Genomic DNA, 25,620 nt, shown 5'->3' on the forward strand with positions numbered 1-25,620 from the left:
AACAAAACAGACTGCTAACCCTGACTCTGTTCTACAGACAGGGAACAGGTTCAGAGAGTGTGTATGTGTATTCTTCTTTGTGTGCTTTTGTCTGCATAGCTTTGTTTTTACCATTTGTCCTAGGGTTCTGTCTGTCCGTTTTATTTTTTGTTTAATAATATTTAAAATTTTTTTTATTTTAATAACTTTACTTATTTTCTTTCTGTTCCTTTCTTTTCTTTCTTTCATTCTTTTTTTTTTTCTCCCTTTTCTTCTGAGGCCGTGTGGCTGACAGGATCTTGGTGCTCCAGCTAGGTGTCAGGCCTGAGCCTCTGAGGTGGGAGAGCCAAGTTCAGGACATTGGTCCATCAGAGACCTCCTGGCTCCACATAATATCAAATGGCTAAACCTCTTCCAGAAATCTCCATCTGAACACTAAGACCCAGCTCCACTCAATGACCAGCAAGCTACAGTGCTGGACACCCTATGCCAAACAACTAGCAAGACAGGAACACAACACCACCCATTAACAGAGAGGCTGCCTAAAATCATAATAAGGTCACAGACACCCCAAAACAAACCACCAGACGTGGACCTGCCCACCAGAAAGACAAGATCCAGCCTCATCCAGCAGAACACAGGCACCAGTCCCCTCCACCAGCAACCCTATACAACCCACTGAACCAACCTTAGCCACTGGGGGCGGACACCAAAAACAATGGGAACTGCGAACCTGCAGCCTGCGAAAAGGAGACCCCAAACACAGTAAGTTAAGGAAAATGAGAAGACAGATAAATACGCAGCAGATGAAGGAGCAAGGTAAAAACCCACCAGGCCAAGCAAACTAAGAGGAAATAGGCAGTCTACCTGAAGAAGGATTCAGAGTAATGATGGTAAACATGATCCAAAATCTTGGAAAGAGAATGGAGAAAATACAAGAAACATTCAACAAGGACATAGAAGAACTAAAGAGCAAACAAACAAAGATGAACAACACAATAAATGAAATTAAAAATTCTCTAGAAGGAATCAATAGCAGAAGAACCGATAAGTGACCTGGAAGATAAAATAGTGGAAATAACTACCACAGAGCAGAATAAAGGAAAAAGAATGAAAAGAATTGAAGACAGTCTTAGAGACCTCTGGGACAACATTAAATACACCAACATTTGAATTATAGGGGTCCCAGAAGAGGAAGAGAAAAAAAAAGTGGCTGCGAAAACATTTGAAGAGATTATAGTTGAAAACTTCCCCAATATGGGAAAGGAAATAGTCAATCAAGTCCAGGAAGCACAGAAAGTCCCATACAGGATAAATCCAAGGAGAAACATGCCAAAACACATATTAATTAAACTATCAAAAATTAATTACAAAGAAAAAATATTAAAAGCAGCAAGGGAAAAGCAACAATTAACATACAAGGGAATCCCCATAAGGTTAACAGCTGATCTTTCAGCAGAAACTCTGCAAGCCAGAAGGGACATATTTAAAGTGATGAAAGGGAAAAACCTACAACCAAGATTATTCTACCCAGCAAGGATCTCATTCAGAATTGATGGAGAAATTAAAACCTTTACAGACAAGCAAAAGCTAAGAGAATTCAGCACCACCAAACCAGCTTTACAACAAATGCCAAAGGAACTTCTCTAGGCAGGAAACACAACAGAAGGAAAAGACCTACAAAAACAAACCCAAAACAATTAAGAAAATGGTAATAGGAACATACATATCTATAACTACCTTAAATGTAAATGGATTAAATGCTCCAACCAAAAGACATAGACTGGCTGAACGGATACAGAAACAAGACCTGTATATATGCTGTCTACAAGAGTCCCACTTCAGACCTAGGGACACATACAGACTGACAGTCAGGGGATGGAAAAAGATATTCTACGCAAATGGAAATCAAAAGAAAGCTGGAGTAGCAGTTCTTATATCAGATAAAATAGACTTTAAAATAAAGACTATTACAAGAGACAAAGAAGGACACTACATAATGATCAAGGGATCAATCCAAGAAGATATAACAATTGTAAATACTTATGCACCCAACATAGGAGCACCTCAATACATAAGGCAAATGCTAACAGCCATAAGGGAAAATTGACAGTGACACAATAATAGTAGCGGACTTTAACACCCCACTTTCACCAATGGACAGATCATCCAAAATGAAAATAAATAAGGAAACGCAAGCTCTAAATGATACATTAAACGAGAGACTTAATTGATATTTATAGGACATTCCATCCAAAAACAACAGAATACACTTTCTTCTCAAGTGCACATGGAACGTTCTCCAGGATAGATGGTATCTTGGGTCACAAATAAAGCCTTGGTAAACTTAAGAAAATTGAAGTTGTATAAAGTATCTTTTCTGACCACAACGCTATGAGACTAGATACTAATTACAGGAAAAAATCTGTAAAAAATACACACACATGGAGGCTAAACAATACACTACCAAATAACCAAGAGATCACTGAAGAAATCAAAGAGGAAATCAAAAATATATCTAGAAACAAATGACAAAGAAAATATGATGACCCAAAACCTATGGGATGCAGCAAAAGCAGTTCTAAGAGGGAAGTTTATAGCAATAAAATCCTACCTCAAGAAACAAGAAACATCTCAAATAAACAACCTAAATTGACACTTAAAGCAATTAGAGAAAGAAGAACAAAAAACCCCCAAAGTTAGCAGGAAAGAAATCATAAGTATCAGATCAGAAATAAATGAAAAAGAAATGAAGGAAATGATAGGAAAGATCAATAAAACTAAAAGGTGGTTCTTTGAGAAGATAAACAAAATTGATAAACCACTGGCCAAACTCATCAAGAAAAAGAGGGAGAAGACTCAGATCAATAGAATTAGAAATGAAAAAGAAGAAGTAACAACTGACACTGCAGAAATACAAAGGATCATGAGAGATTACTACAAGCAAGTATATGCCAATAAAATGGACAACCTGGAAGAAATGGACAAATTCTTAGAAAAGCACAGCCTTGCAAGACTGAACCAGGAAGAAATAGAAAATATAAACAGACTAATCACAAGCACTGAAATTGAAACTGTGATTAAACATCTTCCAAAAAACAAAAGCCCAGGACCAGATGGCTTCACAGGCGAATTCTATAAAACATTTAGAGAAGAGCTAACACCTATCCTTCTCAAACTCTTCCAAAATATAGCAGAGGGCGGAACACTCCCAAAGTCATTCTATGAGGCCACCATCATCCTGATACCAAAACCAGACAAAGATGTCACAAAGAAAGAAAACTACAGGCCAATATCATTGATGAAAATAGATGCAAAAATCCTCAACAAAATACCAGCACACAGTATCCAACAGCACATTGAAAGGATCATACACCATATTCAAGTGGGGTTTATCCCAGGAACGCAAGAATTCTTCAATATACGCAAATCAATCAATGTGATACACTACATTAAAGGTTCTCAATGGTGAAAAACTGAAACCATTTCCACTAAGGTCAGGAACAAGACAAGGTTGCCCACTCTCACCACTACTATTCAACATAGTTTTGGAAGTTTCAGCCACATCAATACAAGAAGAAAAAGAAATAAAAGGAATCCAAATCAGAAAAGAAGAAGTTAAAACTGTCATTGTTTGCAGATGACATGACATTATACATAGAGAATCCTAAAGATGCCACCAGAAAACTACTAGAGCTAATCAATGAATTTGGTAAAGCAGCAGGATACAAAATTAATGCACAAAAATCTCTTGTGTTCCTATACACTAATGATGAAAAATCTGAAAGAGAAATTACGGAAACACTCCCATTTACCACTGCAACAAAAAAAATAAAATATCTAGGAATAAACCTACCTAAGGAGACAAAAGACCTGTATGCAGAAAACTATAAGACACTGATGAAAGAAATTAAAGATGATACAAATAGATAGAGAGATATACGATGTTCTTGGAGGGGAAGAATCAACATTGTGAAAATGACTCTACTACCCAAAGCAATCTACAGATTCAATGCAATCCCTATCAAATTACCAATGGCATTTTTCACAGAACTAGAATAAAAAATTGCACAATTTGGGCTTCCCTGGTAGCGCAGTGGTTGGGAGTCTGCCTGCCAATGCAGGGGACACGGGTTCGTGCCCTGGTCCGGGAAGATCCCACATGCCACAGAGCAGCTGGGCCCATGAGCCATAGCCACTGAGCCTGCGCATCTGGAGCCTGTGCCCCGCAACGGGAGAGGCCACGACAGTGAGAGGCCTGCATACCTCAAAAAAAAAAAAAAATTGCACAATTTGTTTGGAAACAAAAAAGACCCCGAATAGCCAAAGCAATGTTGAGAAATAAAAATGGAGCTGGAGCAACCAGGCTCCCTGACCTCAGACTGTACTACAAAGCTACAGTAATCAAGACAGTATGGTACTGGCACAAAAACAAATATAGATCAATGGAACAGGATAGAAAGCCCAGAGATAAACCCACGCACATATGGTCACCTTATGTTTGATAAAGGAGGCAAGAATATACAATGGAGAAAAGACAGCCTCTTCAATAAGTGGTGCTGGGAAAACTGGACAGCTACATGTAAAAGAATGAAATTAGAACACTCCCTAACACCATACACAAAAATAAACTCAATTAAAGACCTAGCTGTAAGACCAGACACTATAAAACTCTTAGAGGAAAACATAGGCAGAATACGCTATGACATAAATCACAGCAAGATCCTTTTTGACCCACCTCCTAGAGAAATGGAAAAACAAAAATAAACAAATGGGACCTAATGAAACTTAAAAGCTTTTGCACAGCAAAGGAAACCATAAACAAGATGAAAAGACAATCCTCAGAATGGAAGAAAATATTTGCAAATGAAGCAACTGACAAAGGATTAATCTCCAAAATTTACAGCAAATGCAGCTCAATATCAAAAAAAAAGAAACAACCCAATCCAAAAATGGGCAGAAGACCTAAATAAACATTTCTCCAAAGAAGATATACAGATTGCCAACAAACACATGAAAGGATGCTCAATGTCACAAATCATTAGAGAAATGCAAATCAAAACTACAATGAGGTATCACCTCACACCGGTCAGAATGGTCATCATCAAAAAATCTACAAACGAGAAATGCTGGAGAGGATGTGGAGAAAAGGGAACACTTTTGCACTGTTGGTGGGAATGTAAATTGATACAGCCACTATGGAGAACAGTATGGAGGTTCCTTAAAAAACTAAAAATAGAACTACCATATGACCCAGCAATCCCACTACTGGGCATATACCCTGAGAAAACCATAATTCAAAAAGTTTCATGTACCACAATGTTCATTGCAGCTCTATTTACAATAGCCAGGATATGGAAGCAAATTAAGTGTCCATCGACAGATGAATGGATAAAGAAGATGTGGCACATACATACAATGGAATATTACTCAGCCATAAAAGGAAACGAAATTGAGTTATTTTTAGTGATGTGGATGGACCTAGAGACTGTCATACAGAGTGAAATAAGTCAGAAGGAGAAAAGCAAATACCATATGCTAATACATATATATGGAATCAAAAAAAAAAAAAGTTCTGAAGAGCCTAGGGGCAGAACAGGAATAAAGATGCAGATGTAGAGAATGGACTTGAGGACATGGGGAGGGGGAAGGGTAAGCTGGGACGAAGCGAGAGATGTCATGAACATATATACACTACCAAACGTAAAATAGATAGCACGTGGGAAGCAGCCGCATAGCACAGGGAGATCAGCTCTGTGCTTTGTGACCACCTAGAGGGGTGGGATAGGGAGGGTGGGAGGGAGACACAAGAGGGAGGAGATATGGGGATATATGTATATGCATAGCTGATTCACTTTGTTATAAAGCAGAAACTAACACACCATTGTAAAGCAATTATATTCCAATAAAGATGTTTAAAAAAAAAAGAAATGTTAGTGAGTATAATGGTATTCAGAGAATAACTTTATAACTATACTTGCAAAGCCAGACTCTGTAGGATAATTATAGATGAAATGAGATATTAAATATGCTGTTATGAATAGCTGATTTGATTTAGAGGGATGAGTGCTATTTCTTGGCAGTGGTATCAAATGACTGGGTTTATTTTCTCAAAGTCCTTAGTAACACATGCTTGAAAAAGCTTAGCCCTAAAAAAAAAAAAAAACCTTAGCCCTTTTGCTTGGAATGTAAATGTCAAACTGTCAAAATCATAAAAATCTCTCAATTTCTGGAAAAAGCTTAATAGAAAAGAGAAATGCATAAACATTATAAAAGAGGTCAAATATAAATGCCAACCAAGAAAATAGGTGAAATAGATCAGTATTCAGCTATAATTGATGCCCCCCCAATCTTAATTTCATTTGGAATTCAATCTATGTAATTTCTTCTTTTTCCAATTCCATTTAGAATAATATTCTGTTGATAATTTGTAGCTTTTCATGCAGTGTGCCCAGGTGATGAGATCTTTTCTGAAGCACTCTTTGCTCTCTTATTTAGCATCTTTACAAAACAATAACATATATCTTTATTATTTCATACTGAGTGAAACATTTCAGCACATTTATAAGGCAATGTTACTTAGAATCATCTTCCAGGCCATTTTCCTTCTTCCTCTAATATCTTGTAGCTGAAAGCCACGGTATGCAAATTCATTTTTACATTCTTGTGTGATTTTTTCATGGGGTCCCTCCCTCCTTTCTTTAGTATTAATTTTAGCAAGTGAGACCATCTATCTTAGGTCTTCCTTAACATAGCTGCAGTTCAATGGTTTTACTTAGCATTCTCTTCCCTGATTTTCTTTTCTGTTGCTAATCTCAGACTTCCAGCCTCCAAATCTGTGAGAAAATGAAATTTTGTTGTTTAAGCCATGCAGTTTATGGTATTTCATGACAGCCAGATTAGACTAATACAAGTGGGCTTATCCTCATTAATAACACTAGGCTTTACTCAAAATGCGTGCTTTTACATTTACCACAGTTGATTTGCATAGTTCACTGGATGGCTGGAAACAGTCTTTGGACTTTCTAGACATATTATTTCTTAATTTGAAGCCCAGGAGTATCCTATTTTAGCCAACATGAGTATGCCAATTTAGAACCTTCTCAGAATAGAAAATTGTCTCCCAGGTTAACCTGACAGTTAACAGCAAGAGCACCAAGACCAGGGAAAAGAGAAATGGAGCTTACTTCCTACCAGTGCTCCCTGTGGAAGAAGGGGACTGGAAGGATTGAGGGAGCCCACAGCTTTCCCCTGAATCTGTCCTCCCAAAACACAGGGTCTTCATTTACCTCTAAAGCTCAGTCTTTTCGGTACGTGGGCCTCTCACTGCTGTGGCCTCTCCAGTTGCGGAGCACAGGCTCCGGACGCTCAGGCTCAGCGGCCATGGTTCACGGGCCTAGCCGCTCCGCGGCATGTGTGATCTTCCTGGACCGGGACACGAACCCGTGTCCCCTGCATCGGCAGGCAGACTCTCAACCACTGCGCCACCAGGGAAGCCCTAAAGCTCAGTCTTTTAATTCATAGGTTTCAGGAAGTTTGAATTTCACAAACCAGCAAAATTATTTGAAATATTGGAAAAGGAAGTTCCAGGTTTGGAGAACAATGGTGGCTGTCTGATTCTTAATATCCCACACATTCTCCTATTTGAAACGAGAAATTCAGTAAGACTAAATGAAACCTTAGCTGACTTATGCCTTCAGTATTACTAGGAGACAGCAAACACTGCGACCTTCAAATCACCTGTGAGTCGAGAAGAAAAATCCAAGAGTTCTTACTTCTCTCCTGCTGCTGGCAAGCCTGTGAGCAGGGAGAGCAAGTAAGGGGAAGTTTAAGAGAGCCTCTGAAAAGGAGCAGAAAGGAAAAGAGGACTTAGAAAAAGCAAAGGTAAAATCATCTCTAGAAAGAGGAAGTGCAACATTAAAGGCCAGTATTCTGAAAAGAGGTGGGTACTTGATAGAAAGTTTGCAGCACGAGTTGCAGGGAAGAGGCAGGACTGGATGTGACAGCTTTTTTTTTTTTTTTTTTTGCGGTACACAGGCCTCTCACTGCTGTGGCCTCTCCTGTTGCTGAGCACAGGCTCCGGACGCGCAGGCTCAGCGGCCATGGCTCACGGGCCCAGCCACTCTGCGGCATGTGGGATCTTCCCGGACCGGGGCACGAACCCGTGTCCCCTGCATCGGCAGGCGGACTCTCAACCACTGCGTCACCAGGGAAGCCCTGGATGTGACAGCTTTGATGAAGCACCGCATCCAGAGAAGAATGAGGCAGAGAAGGAAAGAAGAAAATAAGAGGGGGAAATTAAGTATCTGGTGGTAATAGAAAAGAAACAAGGCACACTGGGCTTCCTCTTTCCCCAACAGCAACACAATTCATTTTCGCTGCTGAAAATCCCCCTACCTTGAAAAAATAATGAAAAAAAAAGCTGCTAAAAGAAAACTGAGTCAGTATACCCCAACTAAATAAAATATCCTCAAATAAGCATGTGATATATGAGGTCAGTTTAGTGTTTGTTTTTTTGCGGTACGCGGGACGCACAGGCTCAGCGGCCATGGTTCACGGGCCCAGCCTCTCCGTGGCACGTGGGATCTTCCCGGACCGGGGCACGAACCCGTGTCCCCTGCATCGGCAGGCGGACTCTCAACCACTGCGCCACCAGGGAAGCCCCAGCATGTGATACATGAAAGAGTAGACTAAATCAGAAATACAAGTACTAAGGACTCAAATGCATGAAAATAGGGAGATATGAGAGTTGGTTGAATGTGGGAAAGAAATAGAAAAAAATTACACCAGAAATAAAGGTTAACATAATTCAAAAAGAGTCATCTATCACAAGGTTCATTGCAGCTCTATTTACAATAGCCAGGACATGGAAGCAACCTAGGTGTCCATCGACAGATGAATGGATAAAGAAGATGTGTCACATATATACAATGGAATATTACTCAGCCATAAAAAGAAATGAAATTGAGTTATTTGTAGTGAGGTGGATGGACCTAGAGTCTGTCATACAGAGTGAAGTAAGTCAAAAAGAGAAAAATAAATACCGTAGACTAACACATATATATGGGATATAAGAAAAAATGCTTCTGAAGAACCTAGGGGCAGGACAGGAATAAAGATGCAGACATAGAGAATGGACTTGAGGACACAGGGAGGGCGAAGGGTAAGCTGGGACGAAGTGAGAGAGTGGCATGGACTTATAAATACTACCAAATGTAAAATAGATCCCTAGTGGGAATCAGCTGCACAGCACAGGGAGATCAGCTCAGTGCTTTGTGACCACCTAGAGGGGTGGGATAGGGAGTGGGGGAGGGACACGCAAGAGGGAGGAGATATGGGAACATGTATATGTATAACTGATTCACTTTGTTATAAAGCAGAAACTAACACACCATTGTAAAGCAATTGTACTCCAATTAAAAAAAAAAGAAATAAAGGTTAAATTACAAAGTGCCTGAGAGAGTAGATTTGGATAAAAATTTAACAGGATCTTGAAGAAAAGCAGGAAAATAATTAAATAAATAAGTAAAAAAAGGTCACAAAGAAAGTGGAAGACAAAGCACTGAGCTGACCTCCCTGTGCTATGCGGCTGCTTCCCACTAGCTATCTATTTTACATTTGGTAGTGTGTATATGTCCATGCCATTCTCTCACTTTGTCCCAGCTTACCCTTCCCCCTCCCCGTGTCCTCAAGTCCATTCTCTACGTTTGTGTCTTTATTCCTGCCCTGCCCCTAGGTTCATCAGAACCATTTTTTCTTTTTCTTTCTTTTTTTTAGATTCCATATATATGTGTTAGCATACGGTATTTTTCTCTTTCTAACTTACTTCACTCTGTATGACAGACTCTAGGTCCATCCACCTCACTACAAATAATTTCATTTCTTTTTATGGTTGAGTAATATTCCATTGTATATATGTGCCACATCTTCTTTATCCATTCATCTGTCGATGGACACCTAGGTTGCTTCCATGTCCTGGCTATTGTAAATAGTGCTGCAATGAACATTGTGGTACATGAATTTTTTGAATTATTATTTTCTCAGGGTATATGCCCAGTAGTGGGATTTCTGGGTGAGGGGTGGGATAGGGAGGGTGGGAGGGAGATGCAAGAGGGAGGGGATATTGGGATATATGTATACATATAGCTGATTCACTTTGTTATACAGTAGAAACTAACACAACACTGTAAAGCAATTATACTCCAATAAATATGTTGGAGTATAAAAAAGAAAAAAAGACAGTGGATGACAGGTAAGGAGAGTTCAACATGTTAACTGATGTCCCAGAAAGACAAAACAATGGAATAGAATTCATATTTAAAACTGTAATCCAGGAACACTTTACAGAAATAAAGGAAGACCTCAATCTACACACAGAAAGGGCATATTAGTTATCAAGAAAATTGACCTGGAATGACCAACTCTGATACATATCTTAATAAAACTACTAGACTCTGAAAATAAGGAAAAAATCCTAGGGTTTCCAGGCAAAAAAGACAAAATAATGTAAAGGCAAGAGAATGAGATCAACACCAGACATCTCAGAAACAACATACAAAGCAAGGTAATAGCGAAGCTACAATTTTCAAGAAATTTAAGGAAAGAATATGTGAACTAAGGATATTATATGCAACCAAGATATTCTTTAAGTATCAAGACTATAGGAAAATAATGTTGAACTTGCAAGAACTCAGAGAATACTATATAAATATATAGCATAAAAGCTACTAGAGGATGAGCTTCATCCAACCAGCAGACAACTGAGAAAACTTAGGCAAAGGGACAACTTGTGAGCATTCATATATTTAATTGTAGCATTCATTTAGACTGAAACGATGGTGGAAACAAAGGTAGAAGAAAACCATGTAGGTATTCTGTGTTCTGATAAAGTAGAAAAATGTAATTAGAAATAAGAGAAGGGAGAGAACAAGGGAAATGCAGAAAAAGAACACTGACTCTCATTTAGGTAATAGGTGGGCATTAAAGGATATGATTTAAAATTGACATACCAGACAATGAAAATTTAAGTAAGAAAACAAGGGGTTAAAAATTCTGTAATATATTAATACAAAGCCACCACTAGGATAAAAATATAAACCTTCCTAAATACAAAAGGAATTTTTTTAAAAAGCAAAGATGGTACAACCAAGTAGAAAAGAATACACAGTAATTATAACATAATACATGCAGAAATTATAACAGAATTAGCCCAAACATAATACTGATATCAATAAATGAATGGGTTTAACTCAAGGTCAAAAGACAAATTTCAAAAAGCACTAGGCAAGAGGGAGAAAAAGGACATTTTATAATGTTAAAATTCACATTTAGGATGTAACAGGTATGAATATCTACACAAGAAATAACACAGCAACCACCTATGTAAAACAAATACTACAAGAGATGCAGGGAGAAGCAGAGAAACACACTGCTAATAGATACTTTAACACACACTACGAGACAGGTCAAGTAAGCCAAATAAAAAATATGTAAGAACTAAACAACAGGAAGTAATTTGGGGGGATATATATTGAATACTACATACTAATAATAGAGAAAATACAATCTTTTCAAGTATACATGAAACGTTCGCAGGGATATACAAAGTAAATACAAAGCAGATATACTATCTGCTTATAGTATCAGCAGATACTATAAAGTTATTGCAAACAGTACTTGCTGATCACAATGCAATAATACTAGAAGTTAAAAATGCAACCAAAAATGATCCTCTACTTGGAAATTAAAGATATTCTAATAAACTTAACTCTTGGGCAAAACGGGATGTATAAACAAAAATTACAGAATTTCTAAACAATAATGATAATAAATACAACTATGGGATACATTCTAAGCAGTGATCAGAGAAAATTACATTGCACTAAATAACGTATATCTATAAAAAAACAAAGATTAATTACATTCCCAACTGAAAGAACTAAAAGAAGAACAATAAAGTGAAACAAAAGCCCAAGGAAGAAAATAATAAATTTAAGAGCAGAAATTAAAATTAAAGAAGTAGAGAAGGAAAAACTGTACACAAAATTAATGAATAAAATCCTGTAAAAACAGGAACAACATAGACAAAGGATTATCCAATTTAATAAAAAAAGGAAGGGGGAGAGAGTACAAATATACAGAATAAGAAATAATAACAAAGAAATAGCTATTGAGACAGAGAAAAATGTTTAAAAAACATAAAAGAGGGCTTCCCTGGTGGCGCAGTGGTTGAGAGTCCGCCTGCTGATGCAGGGGACATGGGTTCGTTCCCCGGTCCGGGAAGATCCCACATGCCGTGGAGCGGCTGGGCCCGTGAGCCATGGCCGCTGAGCCTGCGCGTCCGGAGCCTGTGCTCCGCAACGGGAGAGGCCACAACAGTGAGAGGCCGCGTAAAAAAAAAAACCAAAAAAACCCAAAAAAAACCCATAAAAGATTATTTTACTCACTTCAATAGAAATACACATCTGAAAACCTAGAGGAAATGGATACTTTCTTAGAAAAACGTAATTTAACAAACTGACTCCTGTAGAAAGCTTAAAAAATTTTGCACAGGAGGAATAGTTATCATTCACTCCACAAAGAAGCATCAAGCCCAGATGGTTTCATGGAGGAATTGATAAATTTGTCTACATAAAAATGTTTGAATTTTGCATGATAAAAAATAACCAAATTCAAAATCACAAAAATGGTCCTTAAACATGAATGATGTTTAACTTCACTCATAGTAGGAGAAATGCAAATTGAAGGTACAATGAGATACCATTTCTCACCCATCTTCTGGCAAAATTTCAAAAGCTTAACAATATTAAGTGAAGCCTTGGGGAAACAAATAGTCTCATACATTCCTGGCAGAGTGTGAATTGCCTCAACCTTTATGGAAAGGAATTTATCAATATCTAATAAAACTGCATATGCATATGTTGTTTGACTAGTAGCAACCCCACTTCTAGGAATCTACTCTGAAGGTATACTTCAAACAAACCAGAAATATGTATGTAGGAACATTCATTGTAGCATTACTTGTAATTTGCAAAATGCTGAAAACTATCTGAATGCCCAAGCATGGTAGATTGATCAGATAAATAAATTATGGTACCTACACACCATGGAACAATAGGCTGCTACAAAAAAAGGAGAGAGAGGTCGCTACGGACTTACATGGAGGGATTTCTGGAGACATTAAACACAGCAAGTATGTGAAACAGCTAATAAACACATGAAAAGATGCTCAACTTCATTGTCACTAGGGAAATGCAAATTTCCCTATGAGATACCATTTGGTATCTACGAGAATGCCTATAACAAAAAATAGTCAATAACAAATGATGGTGAAGATGGGAACCCTCCTAAATTCTGCTGGGAACGTAAAATGGTATAGCTACGTGGAAAACAGTATGATACTTTCTTAAAAGTTTAAATAGAAATTTATCACACAACCCAACATTTCCACTCTTAGGTATCTACCCAAAAGAAATGAAAACCCATGTCCAAAAAAGACTTGCAGGTAAATGTTCATACCAGCATTATGCATCATAGCCAAGAAGGAAGCAACTCAGATGTCCATCAACTATTTAATGCATAGATAAATAAAATATAGGAGATTCATATAATGGAATACTATTTGGTAATAAGAATACTGGTAGAAATGCTGATCTATGCAATGACTTGGATGGACCTCAAAAACGTTACACTAAGTGAAAGAAGCCAGGCTAAAAAGACAACATTGTATGATTTTATTTATATGAAACATCCAGAAAAGAAAAATCCATAGAGACAAAGCGGCTAGTGGTTGCCTGGAACTGGGGAGACAGGGCAGCATGGGAACAAGGGTTAACCAGTAACCAGGCATGAGGGATTTTATCCGAATGATCGAAGGATTCCAAAACTGGGCTGTGGTCAGGTTGCATGACTCTTAAAATGGGTAAATTTTGTGGCAGTAAATCATACCTCAATAGTTTTTTTAATTTGTTTTCTAAGGCATATATATAAACCATGCATCAATAAAGTTGTATTTTAAAAACGCATGTATAGAAACAGACTCACAGACTTAGAGAATGAACTTATAGTGTCCAGGGGGAAAAGGTAGGGGGAAGGGATAGGGAGTTTGGGATTGACATGTACACATTGCTAGATTTAAAATGGATAACCATGGTGGGAATGTAAATTGATAGAGTCACTATGGAGAACAGTATGGAGGTTCCTTAAAAAACTAAAAATAGAACTACCATATGACCCAGCAGTCCCACTACTGGGCATATACCCAGAGAAAACCATAATTCAAAAAGAGTCATGCACCACCATGTTTATTGCAGCTCTATTTACAATAGCCAGACATGGAAGCAACCTGAGTGTCCATCGACAGATGAATGGATAAAGAAGATGTGGCACATATACACAATGGAATATTACTCAGCCATAAAAAGAAATGAAATGGAGTTATTTGTAGTGAGGTGGATGGACCTAGAGTCTGTCATACAGAGTGAAGTTGTCAGAAAGAGGAAAACAAATACCGTATGCTAACACATATATATGGAATCTAAAAAAAATAAAAAAGAATAAAAAGGTCATGAAGAACCTAGGGGCAAGACGGGAATAAAGACACAGACCTACTAGAGAATGGACTTGAGGATACGGGGAGGGGGAAGGGTAAGCTGGGACAGAGTGAGAGGGGCATGGACATATATATACGACCAAATGTAAAATAGAGAGCTAGTGTGAAGCAACCACATAGCACAGGGAGATCAGCTCGGTGCTTTGTGACCACCTGGAGGGGTGGGATAGGGAGGGTGAGAGGGAGACGCAAGAGGGAGGGGATATGGGGATATATGTATATGTATAGCTGATTCACTTTGCTATAAAGCAGAAACTAACACACCACTGTAAAGCTATTATACTCCAATAAAGATGTTAAAAAAAATAAAATAAAATGGATAACCAACAAGGACCTACTGTATAGCACAGGGAACTCTGTTCAATGTTATATAACAACCTAATTGGGAAAAGAACTTGAAAAAGAATATACATGTATATGTGTAACTGAATCACTTTGCTGTACACCTGAAACTAACGCAACACTATTAAACACCTATACTCCAATTTAAAATAGAAAGTTTAAAAAAAAAAAAAAGGCATGTATATAGAGGGACCAACCCTCCCAGTTTGTCCGACTCTCCCAGTTTTAGCACTAAAAATTCTGTGTCCCAAGAAACTTCACAGTCCTAGGCAAACTGAGAGGGTTGGTTTCCCTACATGAATGCTACCTTTTGTGTAAGAATGAAGGGGGGGGGATGAGAAAACACATTTATCATTACTTTCCTTCACCAAAAGAAACACAGAAGATAAACACCAAAAAACAGTGGAGTTGGTTACTTAGTTGGCAGGGTGGGGAATGGGGCAGAAGCAGTAAGAGTGTCACTTCTCTAGTATACTTTTTGGTATAGTTCTGATGTTTAGAAGCATGTTGATGTTCTGTGTATTTTTAAATGAATAGAATTAAATTTACAAGGATGGGAAGTGTGTGGGGATGGGCGGGGGGAAGGAACCTTAAACCTGGAAGAAAACTGAAACAAATGAACCCAATTTATTTCAAATAAATAACAATCACAGTGAAGGACAAAAACGAATTAATCCAAGTAATTCATGAACACAAAATGTAATTACACATTCTTAGTCTTGGGCAGGGTACAGACAGGGAAAGAACTGCACACAGTCCTGTAGTCTTTTAAGTATGTTTTTAATAGAGATAGGGCAAAAGAAATTCTAAGACTGTTTCAGATGTATTGTAGGACTGAACAAGTGAATGAAGTGATTTTTCAGGGAGCCAGGATTCTGAGGAAGAAGGGACACAGAAACACGGAATGGGGAAAGCAAGAAAGAACCCTATGAGGATGGACTGCAACTGGAGGTACTAGTGTGAACTCATGATTTCTGAAATCAAACATCATGTGCCTATGACATGTAAAATGTATGTGTACATGCATATCCGTGTGTATATGTCTGTATATGCACATTTTCTAGTTCTGTGTGAATAGGCCTAGAAGCAAGATGACACCCAGTAGCAATGACACGTAGTAGCAATGAGCCTACACAGCAGCCAGCAGATCTATGTATCTGTTATCATTCCCCAGAGTTCCTTGGAGAAACTGCTGATTCCAGATCCTGGGACATATTTAAGATAATGTCCTTTAAAAAAAAAAAGGTAGTGGAAGCCACAAGGACATAGAAACAAGATTGAAATGGAAGGTACTCCTAACTGGTCAAATCTCAGACCATTTTAAGTACCAAAGTAAGTAATGAATTATAAGCCATTGAAAAAAATAGAAAAACAGGAGTCCAAAACAACAGTAACTATAAAAATTCATGTGGACAGATATGGACTAATGAATGGAAGGATGGGAGAGAAAGGAGGGTTCAGGCTTACAGAGAACACTGTGTCAACTGGTACATAAGAAGAAATGCTGGAGTTGGAAAATCACCATTTTGTAACTGTCAAAGTAAAGACTGAATAAGCAAGAATCATCAATGGATGCTAAATATTGGGGGGAAAATGTTGATGTTAAGCATGGACTTAAAAAGAGCCTTCCACAGATTGCTTATCAGGTGTAAGGTAAAAAACAGTCACTAGGGCTTCCCTGGTGGCACAGTGGTTGAGAGTCCGCCTGCCGATGCAAGGGACACGGGTTCGTGCCCTGGTCCGGGAAGATCCCACATGCCGTGGAGCGGCTGGGCCCGTGAGCCATGGCTGCTGAGCCTGCGCGTCCGGAGCCTGTGCTCCGCAACGGGAGAGGCCACAACAGTGAGAGGCCCGCGTACGGCGTACGGAAAAAAAAAAAAAAAAAAGTCACTATACATTGGAGAAACTGAACGACACCTTGACCAGCTGACCAAAATTAACAGTGAGGAGAAGATGAGACACCGTGTAGTTATTCTGACCAAGAATGCATAGCCTGAATCTAATCGTGAGGAAACCCAAAATGAGGAACATTCTATTATTAAAGGGAGGATAGGGGAGGAGACAGAAGACTGTATTTTTCAAAAACAGCTCAACACCATAAAAGACAAAGGCAGCCATGGAAATGATCCAGGGTAAAGGAGATTAAGGGAAGGTAAGCAAATCAACAAATGATAAAATAAAAATGGTAAAAGCTTAACAATAGGTCAATCTGAATAAAAGATGTGTTGATGTTCTTTGCACTATTCTTACTCTTGCCAATATCTGGTAAATTTGAAATCCCTTGAAATTATTTCCATATAAAAAGTTAGAAAAACAATTAGGAAGGCCTGACATTGGGTTACTAACCTCATGTTTTGCCAAACAAGGTTATTACAATGCAATCATGAAAAAACCCCATACTACCACCATCTACAATTATATCACTTTGTTTTAAAAAAGTGTGAGGAGAGGGCATATTAAACATCCCAAGCACAGCAATGATCTTAAATAAAAGAACGGTCCTTTAAAATGAATAAATTTAGATTTATGAAAAAGACATCACATTATCCTAATCTTTCTCATTTCCCCGTGGACCAGGGACAGCTATGTCAGCTTGGTGTTAGGGAATTAGTATTCTAAGTGGTGCATTTTCGACAACGGATGAAGTACAGTTCAGTGGAAAGAGCATGGAGTCTGGAGACAAATGTTGAATTCAAATCCTGGCTCCAGCAATTACCAGCTTTGTAACCTAAGCTCTCTTAGCCAGTTTCCTCAACTGTAAGGCAGATGGCTAAATCACAGAGTGTTAAGAGAATTAAATTAATGTATCTAGAATAATGCTTGACACAGAGGTGCTCAACAAATGTCTCCTCTCTTCCTTTGCTTGGTAGCTGCCTTTCTGTTCTCTGGAGTTGTATATGACTGGGGCCACACTGGTCCTTTCCTCCTTGACCCCAAAACACAAACCCACTAGGATCATGTAAGAAACAGAATTATCCTGAGAATAAACCTCCTTTTTGGAGGTAAATTTCATGAAAATAGAAGCCAGATATATTGCATAGTAGAATAAAAAGACACAAGACTTATAAAAACAGATGAGTTGGGGCATGGCTGGTAACTGATGAGGTCTCTTAAGGAGGTAAAGACAAGAAGAAAGACAGTACTTGTTTATCTTAGAAAGGTCTGCTGCTCAAAAAAAACAGTATATTTTTTTCTTCATATATTCACAAGTCTATTTTGCAAATACCCATCCTTCTACTTCCAAGAGTGAAAAATAGCTTATGCCAAAACCAAACAGTATTAAAATCGCTAATTCTTTGTGTTTTACTAGCTATGTATCTCTGAAGAAAAAAAAAAAAAATCAATTCAGTAAAATGTCCATAAATTATGAGATTTCATCCAATTGTCTATTGTTTTTTTTGCTTCCCTCCACATATTTCCTGTTTACATCTAACAGGACGATTTCCTTTTATGTTGCTAACGAGAGTAATTCTTTAAAAGTCTGTTTTTTAAAATGGGAGAAAGAATTTAAAAAAATAACTAAATTGCATCATAGCAAAAAAATTTATATTGCCAACAGAAATTTAGTTTAACATTTAAAATCTTTATAGAAGATAAATTCTGATTTTTTCCTTTATTTTATCATAATTGAAAAATGAAATCACTTAACCTGAATACTTGATACTTGATTTCCTTAAAACTTCTCTATGGTAAAACAAAACTGTCCATATTTCAAGAGTTTATATAATATTATTAACACTCATGACAATTTCAAACCAACTAGCATTGGTATAGTTTTAACTTACTATTAGTTGTGGCTATTTATGGAAAAAAGGTGCGGAGCTTATTAGGGCCCAGCAAACCAGAAATACTTCATCTTACATTGTAGAGTTCAAAAGTGGCAGTACAGTGTGAAGACACTATGAACTGCCATCTCCTTCTCATAAGTCTCTTAAAACAAAGGCTGGAAAAACACTCAGTACCTCAAATATAATAACTAACAAAAATATTTCCATTAACTACTTTTTGCCCAGAGTGATTAAGGACATAAAAGATAGGAATTCTTGTTGCTTTATTATCTGATAAACTGCTAATAAGCTCCCGTTAGAAGTTCTTTACACATTACACCAAGTCGTCTTGGTCTTCTGATCATATATATATATTCACATATATATATGCATTTTTTTCAAGTAAAGAAATGTTTAACAGATGTAAACTATTTATTGAATATTTGCCACCAAATATTGTTAAATACATTATCTTGCAGCATATCGCTTTCAAGTTAAAATGTCAGAAACAAACACCAATATTTACAATTCTTTTAAGGAATGTTATATAATGACACATTAAGGCGTAAATTCTTTTGGCTTATAATTCTTAAAAGAATGATAATAGCAAAAGTGATGCAAAATCTTCAGTGTGAGATTATGATTAAGCTACATTTTACAAAAATATGGTGTAAGATGGCAATAATCCCATTCAACATCCTGGATTATTAGATCCCTTCAGGAGGGACTGATAATTTATACAGTCAAACTTTTAAATTTACAGATAAAGGCAGTCCAATACTGCCACTGAGGAGTACATCTCTTAACATATACAACTTTCAGGCCACAGTTTTGAAGGTCTGAAGTATCAAGTTGGTTTGATGAATTAGTCGGTTGGCACTTATGAACACATTTATTGCCCTGTTTCAAAAAAAAAAAAAAAACAATTAATTTTATCCCCCAAAAAATCATCCTTTAAAAATATTTTATACTTAAAATGCTCTACTAACAGTAGCAATAAAATCAATTTAGGAAAAAAAAGGCAAGATAGTGCTGAGTATCACAAATTTTATCCCAGCTTGGAACTGAAGGGTCCTGCATCATTTGAAACTATCTAGGAATTACTGCCCCCTAGTGGTTCTGGCTGGCAATAAGGTGTTGGTGGGCTGCTAATAATGGGTGGCACCTCAACAACCAGAGTTCACTTATAGGTCAAAAAAATAACTGGCCAAAGAAGAGGATTCAAACATAGTCTCCAGCTGCAGTTTCACAGAAGTTACCAAAATAACATCTGCTAAAACATTATACTCAGTCTCAAAATCTATATATCAATGGGCATGATAAATACTTAAGAAAAAGCTCATTACTTTGAATCTGATTCATCCCAATCTCTTACCTTCCTTCAAAAAAAAAGAAAACTGAGAATTTTACTTTTAGAATATACTTTTAAAAGAAAATAATCATATGGTTTCAATATTTATGAGTCCACAATATATAAAAATATGTTCTTAAAAAATTACTTCATGCTGCACCATATTTCCTATCAGTCCATTTTCATATGACCTGGAGCACAGAGGTGACACCCTAGTCCCCTTGAGTGGCCTTATCAGTTTCTCAGTAGCAAAGCTAAGCTTGTACAGTTGTCCCTTGGTATCCAAGAGGGACTGGTTCCAGGACCCCCCTCAGGTACCAACATCTGTGGATGCTCAATACCCTTACATAAAATGGTGTAGTATTTGCACATAACCTATGCACATCTTCCAGTACACTTTAAATCATCTCTAGATTCTAACCTGTAATACCTAATACAATGTAAATGTAATGTAAATAGCTGTAAATACAATATAAATGCTATGGAACTTTCTGGAATTTTTTCTCCCAAATATTTTCAATCCATAATTGGTTGAATCCAGGGATGTGGAACCTGCAGATACTAAGGGCTGACTGTATCTTCATCCTAAACATTCCTCAAAAAAGGGGGACTAGGAAGAATTAGATGAATCAATGCAAATTCATCCTCCTACTAAAAATGGCTCAAAGATCAGGCTCTATTAATAATTTTCAATTTTGAGGAAACAGGGACAAAAATTGTGGCACATTATTCATATGCAAATAATGGTAATTTAAACAAGCTGCTGAATGGAGAAAAAGTAGTAGAGAGCTTGAATAATCCATATGCCTGTTTAAACTGTTAAAAATAACTATGGCACCAAGGCACCAGGAGTTTTAAAAACTGAACCCAAGTGATTCTAACATACAAACAGGAATGAGAGTGAGTAATTTCAGATTAATGAAAATTATGTTCCAAATGAATTTATACCTTTCAGTGTGCTTATTCCAGGATAGTTCTCAATTAATCAGTATCATAAATAATTTTCTTAATGCAAATTATTCTTTTAATGTGTTTTTTGGTTATTTGGGCTTAGCAGGGGAGACCAAGGAAAAATAGATGTAAGTTTATTTTCAGAACACACCTGCTAGCTTATTAAACTAAGTCAACAAGGTACATTTCCCCTAGACAACCTGAATAGTAGTATGAAACAACACAAAACCATTAATAATATTTAGCTCAATATCTTTAAGTTAGAATAAAATGTAAATATTTCAACCTGTTTGAACTATTTAAAATAATTATGAAAATCAATATACCATTCTAATGTATTTTTATTATTTTTTAATATTACTACAGTAATATTGTAATAGTTTGACATGGATATTGGGATCTTAAAATGTCAATGGTGGGATAGGATGTTAGAGGTCCCTGCCAATTAGAGCTGAAATAATCACCACTTATTCTTCTGCTTCAAGCACTGTAGGAAATTGGTTTTGTCCACAAAACTCTACTTGAGGTACAAAGAATTCTCTGTAAGGTATGAGGCTGCAGAAGACATAGCCTCTGCATCAGTTTATACATTATATGTACATGTGTATTATACATAAATCACATAAGATTACTTGGCTTTCTAGAATGTTCTACAGCCAAGTGTATGTAAATTTTAAAATAATGTCATATTTACCTTTTTAGTATACTTCCTGTCTTATAGAAAGCCCTCCCTATTCCAGGACAGTGGATCACAACCGTTTACAGTTTACGTGAAGCACTTTTACAAAAACACACCTGAACCCTGACCCCATTCCAAGCGAATGGAGTCAGAATCTCTGAAGGTAGGGCCAAGGCACTGGGATTTTAAAACACTGAACCCAAGTGACTGTAATGTGCAAACAGGATTGAGAACCACTGTTTTAACAATAGTGCAGCAGTTCTTAACAGACGTGCAGGATCCATGACATCTGGAAATTTCTCAGAAATGTAAATTCTTGGGCCCACCCTAGACCTACAGAATCAGAAACTCTGGGTGGAACCCAAAAGCAATCTGTCTTTAACAAGCCCTCCTCCAGGTGATTCTGAGGCTATTAAAGTTTGAGAATCACTGCTTCAGGGGTTGGTAAAGTAGGCCAGTAAGTCAAATCTCACTCACTGTATGGTCTGCGAGCTAGGAATACTTTACATTTGAAAGAGTAAAAATTTTTTAAAAAATCAAAATATTATGATGTGACAGCTGAATTATATAATTCAGTGTCTATAAGTAAGGTTTTGTTAGAACACAGCCACAAAAATACCACTTGTTTCCACACTGTCTACAGCTGCTTCTGCACCACAAAAGCAGAGGTGAAGTGCTGCAGCTGCAACAAGCCCACCAAGTCAAAATATCTGCCATCTGGCCCTTTTCAGAAAAAGTCTGCAACTCCTGCTCCAGACTAGAGTCATGGCTGGATTATCAACCATTCCCTTTCTATTTTTAACAGTCTATCTTAGTAAGTTGGTGTAAATATTAATAATATAGTAAAAGGGTTTAATTTATATGATTTTAGTATCATATAAAACCACATAATTTTCTAATTCTTAAAAGAAAAGGATGATAAATGACAATACTTACTTGCCATCTTTAAAATAGGTTTTCAGAGTATCACTGAAACTTTTGGAGTACTTTACAAATTCTTTCTTTTGGTGTTCAAGTGCCTGCAGACATCAAAAATAATTTTAAAAAATACTAAACAAGAAAAGAGAAGTAACACAAAAGCCAAAGTCAAAGACAGGAGATTACACAGAATACGAACGTACCTTATATTACAGATAAGCATTTTTAGGTAAATATATGTAACAGCATATTTAAATGCAAGGACAAACCCAGTCATTAATGATACAAAACCATTTCCAATAATTCAACAGTCTTATTATTTAATTCAGTAAAATGACTAAGTGTAAACCAATATCTAGGGTGGCAGCTTGCAAGGCTTCTACTAAACTTACCCTGCGGTTCTGGTATTGATATTTCTTGAAGACACTGTTCACTGTATCAAGAAGTTCTTTTATTGCACTAGCTATATCCCTGTTGGGTGAGGAAAAAAGAATCTTCTTAAAATCAGTTTCATTTGAAAGAAGTCTACATTTTTTAAAAGAATCACTGCACTGTTAACTACCATATGAACACTGCATCAAGCACAAATACTTTACTGGCTAGTTGAATGGGGGTTTTAGCCTGTACCCTCCTGTGATCCCAGCTACTCTTGCACTGCTGACAAAACACTGCACAACTAACATCAGCTTTCCCAAATCAGTAACATTTCATTCAGCATTACGCACTCAAATTTATAAGAAAATACCTCTGCCTCTCACCTTTTTCAGTTACAATTCTTCCTTTTTCTGGCTCATGTAGGTGAATTCAAGCAACCATATCATCCACTTTTGCTATTTCATGAATAATTATATGAAAATTTGCTATTACATGTAACTCATTTCTGTACTTAAAACACCAAATTACAGACCTGATGTAGTTTTGAAACATAGTTTCAAACATAGTTCTGATGTTTAAAATATTTCCTCCTCAGATGTAGCTCTTCTCTCTTAAGACACATCTATTCTCTTCCAAACTTTTGCTGACACTATTTCCTTCAGAAAATATATTTAAATTTCTGGGAGACAATATCAGAATATTCTTCTACCTTAACCTTTTCAGCAATCATCCTTTGAGTATATATGTATCAGCACTTTTCTCCCCTTTCTAAAGAAAGAGAGAAGAAATCAATAATTCTCATCTGACTTGACTATTCTTCCTATCCATGTACCATTTTCTAAAAAGTCTTCTTATCTTTTGTATCTATGCCCTTTTCAATTTCCATGTTCTAACTTCATAGTAATATTTTGGCAAACTGAACTTACTATAATTCTGCATTCTCAAATAGCCTCTCAGTCTCTAAGGCAAACCTTCTCTTTTTCACATCCATTCTTAGCTGTTAATTGCTACAAAAACTTTTACTGTTCAAATGCAATGCAAGTGTGAAGATATGAATTAGTAAAACATCAACCTAGACCACCCCAAACATAACCTTTTATTACCTACTTTTTAGTCACAAATCTCAGATTTCAGTTATTTCACACCTAAAACAGTTCAGCTATACTATTTAAAGAAAACCAAAAGGCTCCGTGTCCAGATTTTTGTGTGTACGTGTGTGTTTCACAGCTTACTTCTAGTAAATAAGCATATGGAAATTCTAAAAATTACAAATATACAGAATTTTGGTATAAAAAAGTATTTTAGCCTATTCTGAAGTAGTAATGATATTTTTATTAAATATTTCAATAATCATTTCCTTATTACCTCTTGTATTTCAAATATTGGCATCAGGCTGAAACATTAAAACATTAGATATTCAAACAGGATAATGAATTTACATAATTACATCTGTCCACTCTTTTTTGTTTTTTGGCCTCTAGTAGTAACAATTTTAAGTTACATTAACTATTCCTTTCATTTACGTTTTTGAGAAAGTTGAATCCTTCTGTATTGCTGTGATGGGCGTAAGCCCCCTACTGCTTAATAAAATGGTGTCATATGACCATCCCATTATGTGAGAAAAATTAGTTTCAACAAATAAAAAATGTCAAATCTCTGAATATGGAAGATTCTTCAAACCCACAATAAGCTTATTCAAAAGGGATACAACAAAGAAAATTATAGTGATCAGACAGCTGTTTATACACAACCATACCTTGTTGTGTACTTTAATGAATATTGGGAGTCTGTATGTACTTGAAAAGGGAAAAAAATCTCCCCAGGTGATTCTGCTGATGAACCAGGTTTGGAAACCACTGCTTGGAAACCCAGAACCTAGAGCTAATCCTTGATCCACTATTTGCCACGGAGCTTTATAAAGACCAAGGCTGTTTATCCCTAGGCCTGGCCTTTTCTAAAACAATCTGCAGCAATTTATGTCAAATATTATGTCATCTGTATGTACATGGAACAGCATTTTCATTTATGGCACTAAGGTTTGCACCAGGGAAGCTAAATTATTTTAGTAACTACCCGAGGGTTTGTTTCCTATAAGAGAAAATACCGGCACACACACAAAAAATACTTCAGACAATTAAACAAAATAAAGAACTGGGGAAAACCTGAGGGTAAAATAATTATAATGCAATTATATGCAGTTTGGAGTTAACGGATTCTGTGATACAGGACAAATAGTATGTGTAAGTAGAAAGGAATTTTAGTAACTTGCAGGTTGCTAAAGGGGTTAAGGGGGCAACTCTGGGGAACATACACGCTGGAAGAGAGGACCACAGGCATCAGAAGAAATATAATACATCTTATTAAAAAAATTGCATGGAATAGTAGAGCTTCTAACTGTATCCACCAAATTCGTATAATTATGTTTATACAAACACTCTAAAGGAATGAAATTCCTACACTGTATGTTTAGTTTGGTCTAGACTGGACACCTCTGGAAAAGCTATTTTGAGGCCAGCATCAAAACCAAACGCTGGTAAATTTTCACCTCTGAATATGCAAATGTAGATTATAAAGAGTAAACAGGGGCTTCCCTGGTGGCACAGTGGTTGAGAGTCCGCCTGCCGATGCAGGGGACACGGGTTCGTGA

General features: G+C 36.9%; 1 protein-coding gene across 2 annotated transcripts in view; it reads right to left on the bottom strand.

Annotated features, from left to right (window-relative positions):
- Positions 1–15,542: 15,542 nt before the first annotated feature.
- The window catches only part of PDCD10 (programmed cell death 10), a 43,453-nt gene continuing 33,375 nt past the window's right edge, over positions 15,543–25,620 (bottom strand). For both annotated transcript variants that reach the window (XM_024741891.1, XM_024741890.1), the window contains exons 6-8: positions 22,991–23,069; positions 22,617–22,699; positions 15,543–19,599 (exon numbers count right to left, since the gene is read on the bottom strand). In XM_024741891.1, the coding sequence (XP_024597659.1) occupies positions 19,518–19,599; positions 22,617–22,699; positions 22,991–23,069 (244 nt within the window). In that variant the 3' untranslated portion in view covers positions 15,543–19,517. The remainder of the gene's footprint in view (positions 19,600–22,616; positions 22,700–22,990; positions 23,070–25,620) is intronic.

This window comes from Neophocaena asiaeorientalis, unplaced genomic scaffold (genome assembly GCF_003031525.2).
Source record: "Neophocaena asiaeorientalis asiaeorientalis breed wild unplaced genomic scaffold, Neophocaena_asiaeorientalis_V1.1 scaffold211, whole genome shotgun sequence".
NCBI classification, from domain to species: domain Eukaryota; kingdom Metazoa; phylum Chordata; class Mammalia; order Artiodactyla; family Phocoenidae; genus Neophocaena; species Neophocaena asiaeorientalis.